A 9,413-nucleotide genomic window follows, 5' to 3' on the forward strand; every position below is an offset into this window, starting at 1 on the left:
CATCTAGTAAGGAGCCACCTGGGCGCCTCCCTAGGGAGGTGTTCCAGGCACGTCCAGCTGGGAGGAGACCCCGGGGAAGACCCAGGACTCGGTGGAGAGATTATATCTCCTCACTGGGAACGCCTCGGGATCCCCCAGTCGGAGCTGGAGGATGTGGCCCGGAGAAGGGAAGATTGGGGTTCCTTACTGGAGCTGCTGCCCCCGCGACCCGACCCCGGATAAGAGGTAGACGATGGATGGATGGATGGATGGATTGTTGATCCTCTGACCTTTCATGTAGCTCCATCATCTGTACAACTTGTCCAATACTTTGGTTTTATAATAATCCCCTGAACCTCTGAGAAGCTGAGCTCATGTTTTGGATGTTTGTCAAACCCTTCGCTTGGCTGTACAGCTTCAGGTAAATACTAAACGTAAATACGTTGGTCTGAATGTGAGGACTTGGCATGTAGCAGTGCTGTAACTCACATCCATCTTTCCAAATAGTTATTTTTTAACCCTGATGTGTTTACATGGATATTCATCGCAGGGTTCGGCCTTGGATTTATAAAAGGGGTCTCAGGCTGAGAAAAAATAACTTCTTATCTTTAACTGGCATTTGTTGTACGCAGTTAAATTTAGGTCTGTGAAGTCTGAGTGAATGGGTTCCTTCCCACATATGAAAAGAATGAGCTGATTGTTAACCAACACATAAATCACAAGCGCTATAAATCACCGCCTTTTCATTTCATTGAACCAAAGAGAATTAATCTTCAAGAACATTCTCAAAACAACACTTTACTGTTTATCGGACCACAGATGAGACGAGCATTAGTTTGTGCACTCTGCAGTGTCTCCGGTTTGAATGTTATCAGTATGTGATTGTATGTAATCTGACAGCTGTGCTACACAGACCAGCAGGTTTATCCTCCATTCACAGTCGAGTGAAAATTTCTCAATCCAACACGTTCTGAAACTGAATGAAACATTACGTTCTGAACAAAACATCTTCTTAAGGTTCTGGCAACAGAACTACTTGGTAAGGTTTAAGAAAAAGATTGTGAGTACGTTTCTAAAGTCAAAGTGAAACAAAGAGAACTACACATCGCTGGTTTCACCACCAAGTCCTGTGTTATCTGTCCCACTCATCGGCCCAGCCTCCATTTCTCTCTCTCGTTCTTTATACTTCGACACCTTTGCTCCTCTCATAATTACTACGATGACTACAGTTAGTTTTCGTCTTCTTGTGTTCCTTCTTTCGCTGCTGAACACATGAAACACAGATAAAACCTTCAAGTTGCTGCATCAGGTCCACATCAGGCTGATTACCACTAATAACACCAATCTGATCAAATTCCAATTGGAGGGTCTCTCCGCGTCTCTCTCCGCCTCTAGGAAACTACTTCCCCGGGAGGATAGTGGATGGCAGCTCCAAAGATGGACTTTAATATCCGGCTGGAGCAATTCAAATTCAGCCAGTGGGAAGCTCTGAGCAGGCTGCAGATCAGCTGATCCTGGACCGCCAAGACTCCCCAGGTTAGAGGCAGCAGCGCTGGGATCGCATCGTATTCTACTCATTAAGTCTACAAACTCTCACATTGTGTAATATATTTACCTTCATAGTCTCTAGAAGTGATAATGAAAACTGCAGCAGCACTGTGATATATTTATATTGTGTTAACGAGAGAAAAGGGGGCTCTGCAGCTCCTTTAGTGTTTTCCAAACTCAACTCGTGTCCTGAGGACTAATCAGCTGCTTTGGGATAAAACCAACATCTGATATGCCCAAACTCCTGTCTTTAAACACTGTCTCAATACATCCACCCAGACTAACTAACATCTCCTCAAAGGCAGTTTATACTTTATAATCCAGGATTCCTGGTGTGGAGCGAGAAGCTAAACTCTTTAAAGTTGTTTAAGTCCAGTCCTGCTCAGCCTCTCCCCACCTCTGCCTTGTCAGTTCAAGTTTTGAGAGAAGGGGCAATACCGCTGGCATGCCTCAGCTTTGATTAAAGGAAATGCTTACATCACTCCGTCCAAGAGAAACAAGCCATTCGCTCGGCGCAGAAGGCTCCAGCCAATGGTTGAGGAGCTTTGCGAGGGGCAGCCGGACAGGTGCGCTCGTTGCTGACTGCACGAAACAAACAGAGAAGTGTTGCTGCTTTTTTATGTGTAACACAGAAACAATAAAGCTAAAGCTGTCTGTACAGCTGGACAGATTGTTTCCTGAGGCTCTGTGCTCCTTTCACTAAAAGGTCATAATGTGGGGCAGGAGTTCTTAACATGCAGGTCAGCGTCCATGAGGCTGTGTCCAAAGGGTCAGGTATGTGTGATAGTGTGTTTCAAACAGGTCAAATGCAATTTACTTTTCTTGCATTTGATTTCTGGGCTGTAAAAGTTTATTAATTTAATTAAGATAGGGGCAACTTGTGAAAGAGTTGCCGTCTCCTGCCTGTAATACCTGTTCAGCTTCATAGACGTTTAAACAATCATCACAAAATAAAATTTCAGTTTGAATAGTTTCCAATCATTTATGTTGTCATTGCAGAACTTAGAGTTGGTGACTGAGAGTTCAAGGAGCAGCAGGAAAGGAAGGGATGCTGATGTTACTGATGGTGAGAACAATGGATGATAACCTTCGTTTGTAAAAGGAATTAACTGGAAAATAATTCAAACAGTTGGTTTCTTGTTATTTTGTCCCTGATAGAAATTAAATTGGTGTAATTGTCAGGTTTAAAACAGACGAGGCAGGTAAGATGAAATCGTTCTGTGTAAAGAAAGTGAGCTCGATGCTCTTTAAGTTTGTGTGCTTGGTATGTTTTGTGTGTTTTCTTTCTTTCTTCCTCTTCTCTTGTAGAGGAGCCATTGCTTCTCTGTCTGCATTCTTTTGACCGCCTTCCTAGTGTACGTTTGCTGCATTAAAATCAACTTTCAATTCTGGCACTAATTTTAGAACTGATGTGCTCTATTTAATTTCTCTTGCTCATCTGTTGGTCTTCATTCATATTAAAGCTTTCTGATTGGCAGGCATGTCACTTAAACAGTTCCGCACTTAATAAACAGGACACGACTCAAACACTTCTTCTGACCAATGACAAATGAGTCCACGTGCCGACTACGTGCCGTGGTTTCTATAAAGACTTTGGGGGGCATTCGCGCTGACTACACCTGGAAAACGAGACTAAACAAATTCAAGCATCCAGCGATTGGGTGTTTGATTCATATCCTGGATAGTGATCACATTACCTGAAGAAAACATGATAGATTTACATTTCCTGGATGTAATTAATTAACAGACATTGAGTCTTTTTAATACTTGTTTTCATCCCGACTTCTTGGAACTTTCAACCAAACTTGCAGCAGTTTGTGATCCGAACACAAAAACACTTTAAACCAAACCAAACATCCTCTGGTTAAATTTTGATTTGGCATCCGAAAGTCTTGTGAATTCCTGTGATAGTTTAGTCTACAGAGTCTGGGGGGGTGGGGGGGGGGGGCAGAGGTTCGGACTGATAGGAATTTGGAGCTCAGTCAATTAGACATTTTTTATTGAAGAGTAGTTTATGCAACTTTCCCACATTTGGAGCAGGTCAGATTAGCACTTCATCACTGGCCTGTATTTATACATCAGAAATTCTTTACATGCTTCATAAAAAAGTCTCGGATAAGGAACACAAATGACTCCTCATTATTCATCTGAACGGGCACAATGGCAAATAAGTGCTTGAAAGGGCATTTTGCAGTATAATTCACTCATGTTTCAAGAGCATTTCTGTTACACGCAGACTTTTTACACCATCAGAACATAGATACAAATCTGAAGAGAGAAAATAAAAGAAGTAAAATCAGTTTGAGCCTAATATGAGAGCAGAACTTTAATCCTGAAGTATCTCTGGTGGTTTTTGGCTTCTCTCAGATGCATCTCGCTCATCGCCATCAACATTACACACAGTGAGTGGGTGTTAAAGAGCATCACCTCCATTAGTTTATCTTTCTCTGTTTAGTCTTCAGCAGTGTGAACAGTCTTTGGTATGCAGTCTGATAGTTCACTTGAGTGTGAAGAGTTATGTCTGTTGCATAGCAGGGAGTTCAGTCACAGTCAGCTGAAATCAGAGCAGTTTTCTCAGTGTTGATCTTCCCACTTTAGCTTTGATCAAACATCTCTATCTTCCCTCACAGTGAAGCCGTTCTCGCTCTTTGTCCCACCTTTCTTTGCTACCTGCAGCCACACGACTCCACCACCATGTCCTCATACTGCTTGTAGACAACGTTGTTGGCCGAGTCGATGTAAAGTATGCTGATTGGGCTGAGTCGTGTCGGCACGCAGCAGGTGGGCGGAGTCGACTCCGGGTCCATGGAGTTCATCAGGGTCTGAATGATGGCATGGTTGGTTGGCTCGAGGTGCGAGCGGATGGGGAAGTCACAGACGCCGTCGCAGTGAAAGGCCTCGTACTCCAGTGGCGCGATGATCCAGTCGTCCCAGCCCATCTCTTTGAAGTTCACATGGAGTCGTCTCTGGTTACACCGCGGCCTCGCCTGCGTCTTCACCACTTGATGTTGGGGGAGGGTCTGTGGCGGGGGATGCTGCTGCAGTGGTTTTTTAGCCCCCCTTGCAGCAGGAGCTCGGCGCATTCGCCGCTGGGTGAACAGGTATTCATAGACGGTTTTGTTGTCATGGCCTGACCTCGCTTTGATCTCGTTGTAGAAAAGGTCGCGCTTCTTGCTTTTGCCAAATGCCAGGAAGAAGGCCTTTTCCTTGTTGGTCCTTCCAGGTCGGGCAAACCCGAGAGTGCGCAGGTCCATGGGGCGACCGCCTCTGTGCTCCAGGGCCTCCAGTTCAAAGCACAGCTGCTGGGAGGGCTGGTTCTGCTGGTGTTTGAAGCCCTTGAAGACTTTCCATGTGTCAAACACTTCCCATTTGCTGCCGAATCCGCCGCCGCCAAGTAGATCCTCCATGGTCTTCGTCTGGAGCACAACAGCTTGTTGTTTACCTGAAGCGCAGGTGTACAGCTTCAGGCACGGGGACGAGATTCCTCCACCCCCTCCGTCAGCGGCTGTGGATCCCATTGAGGGCCTGCGGGGGTCAGACAGGCGCTTCCTCAGGATGCGTAGTTCGGCCCCCAGGAGCCCGTCTCGTTCCAGAGAGCTGACGTTGAAGTGATACTTCTGCCGTCTCAGCTGGGGCCCACGCTCATCTGTGAGGGAGGACAGAGACACAAAGACACAGAAATATCAGTTCCAACTGAAAATACTCACAGAGGTGGACAAATTACTTGTAGACACAAGTGTACACACATGGAAAACGCAGGTGCAAACATATCCTGGATGAAAGAAGGGACAAACACATGCATGCACATAGAGCTGCATAGACATATAGACACACACACTAGACCTGCAAAGATTACATCGGTCAATCAACATAAAATTAAGAGGCAACTTTTTCTTTTTAAACAAAACGCTTACTGGTTCAAGATGTTGCACTCCTATGGTTTACTTTGTCATACATGATAGTCAACAGGAAATATTTTGGTTTTGAAAACATGCCCTTGGGCCGTGGTAAATGTGGTACTTAGTTGCAACCCTAATGCACACACATACCACAAGCAGAAAAACACCATCAAGGGCAAGAATAACACAAATATTTACAAATTTCCTTACAGCATGCAAATATTCTTCTTCTGCAGGTAGACACACACACACACACACACACACACACACACACACACACACATCAGGAGGACTGAACTGAATTGTGTGGTGTGTAATGTTTTCTTTTGTTGTCAGTGAGGAAACCAGCGAACCTCCATGTCCAAATGGAATCCAGCAATGAAATCCACATAAGTACACACACACCCACACATGCCACACTCCCACACACACACACACACACACACACACACACACACACACACACACACACACACACACACACACACACACACACACACACACACACACACCAGCAGCAGATCTCTCCACTCTGCTCACTTCTTCTCACGTCATTCCCCCTCCTTCTTATCCAGGACTTAAGCATGCATTGAAAAGTACATTAGAACCAGACAGGGAGACCACATTGGACTGTAAACAGGCCTGTTATTATGGACCTGCAGCTATTTAACTGCCGATAGACAGTTAACCAGCATCTGCTGTAGAGGAAACAAACCATTGACAACACACACACACACACACACACACACACACACACACACACACACACACACACACACACACACACACACACCCTGGCACTTCTCTGTGGAAGATCTGATTAAAGCTCAAACTGAAAGGAATTAGATTTTACAAGCTGTCACATACTTTTAAAGCAGGAAGGATGAAAGTGTTTGCAAGACTTAAGTTTGGATGAACTCTCAGGTGTGGTCTTTGTTATCACCTCAGTCTCAAACTGAAATTATTAAGTAATTAGTGTATTCACTCAGTTATCAGTTTATCATCTAATAAAACAGTCCTGCAATAAATCCTACATTCATTAAGATTAGAAATGTACATTTACATTATTATATTTGGCAGACTCTCTTGTCTAAAGCAACAACTGAGGTACAACCCAAATCACAGTAGATCAAGAAGAAGCCTCAGCATGTTGCAACTGACACAGGAGACACAAGGCTGCAGGTGCATGAAGCAACATATAAGTGCCAAGCAAATTACATTTGTATTTCTTTGAGAAAGAGCTTGAGAAGGATCAAGAGCTAGAGAGAGAAAGCGCATGTTCGGTGAGTAAGTACTCTTGGAAGAGGTAGGTCTTAGACTTAGACGTTGAGCGGAGAAGAGGAGGAGAAGAGTTTCAAAGTGATTTCCTGCCTCGCAGTGATGGTAGGACTCGTTCATTTGCAGATCGCGGTAAACTAGAATGAGTGCAGTTCAAGTGGCCACTCTGTAGGAAAGCATTAGTGACCTAAACGTAATGGGAACAGCAACAGTGATGAAATGTTCAGTTGTTTTTGAGACCAGACGTGGACAATTCAGAGGTTTCACTGTGCGTGCTGGCAGCCCTGACAGAAGATGTTACAGTAATCAAGGCCTGAGTGGACCAGTGCCTGTACAAGGAGTTGAGCTACATACTCAGACAGGCAGACCTGATCTTTCTGATATAAGTGCAATGTGACCGAGTGACGGATGCAACATGCTCAGTGAAAGTTAGGTGGTCATCAATCATGATGCCCAGATTTCGAGCAGACTTTATTGGTGAGTTGTGGTCTGGCGAGGATCACCAAGAAATCAGTTGAATGTGGCGTTCCATCATCCATTGTGAGATATCATTGAGGCAGACTGAGATCTGTGCAGGACAGATAAAGCTGGGTATCTTCAGCATAGCAATTGTAAGAAAAAACATGCGAACGGATAATCAGGGAGGTAGTGCACATTGAGAGGAGCAGGGGGCCGAGCACAGAGCCTTGTGGTGCCCCAGTGGAAGGAAAGTGATGCTCTGTGAGATAGCACTAAAACCACAGTAGTGGAGCACCCCATAGTCCTTGTTCAGAACAGAATGGACTGGAGGATTTGATGGTTCGCAGGTCAAAAGGTCCAGCAAGATCAAAACGAATGATGAATGGGCCATCCTTTCTCCCTGACCGCAGGGTTTCTACCTGACTGCAGGACAGTTTCAGTGGAATAACCACCTTTGAAAACAATCTGGTTTGATCAAGCACATTATTTTGAGAGACAAAGACTGAGACTTTGGACGCACTAGAACCTCAGATAAATAAAAGGTAGCAGTAAGACCAGCCTGTATGTTTCAACTTTAGATTTAGGGTTAAGTTAGGCCTGTTTTAAACATTAAGGGGAATGAATCCAAAGCCAGAATAGCATTTCTCATGTGCATGATCACGGGTAGGATTGTGGGTGAGCTGGCTCGAAAGAAATTGGAGGGAATAAGATCCAGAGGACAAGTGGTGGGATGATTCAAGAGCAGAAGTCTGGAGACATGTTCCTCTGTGAGAGGGAGAAGTGAGTCACCCTTTATCAGAGATAAATTGCAGTTGGGTGTTTCTGGTAATCGGCCACTTAGAGCCATTACACTGGCAGTCGAGGAGGACGCACAGTGTGTCAGACAGAGACCATCGACATGAGAAACTGAGGCTACATACATGTGGAAGTTATGTTTGTTAATTATAATGCTCAGGTTTTGTTTTAGACATTCAACTGTAGAGGTGTTTCTATGTTCAGCCGACCCTCATTGATATAAATAACTGTAAACCGATGTTTGTTTACTTCTTTCCTTATTTTTGTTCTGCTTTCTTTCTTTCTTCAGCTGATATGAAAGCATCCGTCCAACATTTGGTAACATAGATGGAGAGATAGAAAAGGGGAAGTGAGTTGATGTGAACAAGTGAGGGGGTAGAGATGTGTCAGGCCATCAGTTACACCTTCCCTCACCCCCTCAACATGCGGAGAAGGTCACCAGCGATTTGCTGAGGACACACTAAACAAATAAAGCCCAAATTAAAAGTACATTAAGTGCTTGAAATGTAAACCTTTAGCAAGGCTAGAAATATTAAACTCTGGTCATTTAAACATTGTTTTAAACAGTTTTACACCGTAAAGATAACATTACACAGGGGGGCCACCCTACTTGTGGCTGCAAGGAGTGTTTATTTACTCTCCTGAGGCCGTATATCACTGAAAGCAGCAGCGCTGCCAATGACGGACCAGATGGCTAGAAACACACGGAGACCGAAATGCAACAGCACACATATATAAATACACAAGTATAAATACACACATGTACATGTATGTGCACTGGCTCCTGGAAACGTGGTTTCAATTCTAAATATTTTACTCTAATATTAAATAATTATGACTTGTTTAACGGATACAAATCCTAAAGTATCATTTAAGACTTTAACAATATAAAACTCAGCAAATCTTCTTCATCAACGTTTTAGGAATATCCTCTGATTGTAAAGAAGTCTATAAGAAAATGTTTCTACTTCTCTCTAACCTCCAGCAGGAGGCGACTCCTCTGGTTGTATAGAAGTCTATGAGAAAATGTTTCTACTTCTCTCTAACCTCCAGCAGGAGGCGACTCCTCTGGTTGTATAGAAGTCTATGAGAAAATGTTTCTACTTCTCTCTAACCTCCAGCAGGAGGAGACTCCTCTGGTTGTATAGATCTATGAGAAAATGTTTGTTCTTCTCTTGATTTATTTCCTCATTTTCCTGATGAGTTTATGTCTCAATCTGTAGTTTCAAGTCTTCTTCAACATGATGTTCATTTAGTAACTTATGGAAACATTTAAAATAGAGGATAAATCAGCGTCTCTTTAGGGCGGGGCTACCTGTGATTGACAGGTCACTACCACAGTGTTGTACAAAGACTGAAACAGCTAAAAACCAAGATGGTGATGGACAAAATGTCAAACTTAAGTCTTCAAAAAGGTATTCCACAAACCAATGGGTTACAACGTCCCCTTCTTAT

At 43.8% G+C, this 9,413-nt stretch overlaps 1 protein-coding gene across 1 annotated transcript in view; it reads right to left on the bottom strand.

Annotated features, from left to right (window-relative positions):
* Positions 1–3,540: 3,540 nt before the first annotated feature.
* gdf5 (growth differentiation factor 5) overlaps positions 3,541–9,413 on the bottom strand; it is an 8,251-nt gene continuing 2,378 nt past the window's right edge. The window contains exon 2 of the mRNA XM_029432099.1: positions 3,541–5,173. Within this exon, the coding sequence (XP_029287959.1) occupies positions 4,194–5,173 (980 nt within the window). The 3' untranslated portion in view covers positions 3,541–4,193. The remainder of the gene's footprint in view (positions 5,174–9,413) is intronic.

This window comes from Cottoperca gobio, chromosome 5 (assembly GCF_900634415.1).
Source record: "Cottoperca gobio chromosome 5, fCotGob3.1, whole genome shotgun sequence".
Lineage (NCBI taxonomy): Eukaryota > Metazoa > Chordata > Actinopteri > Perciformes > Bovichtidae > Cottoperca > Cottoperca gobio.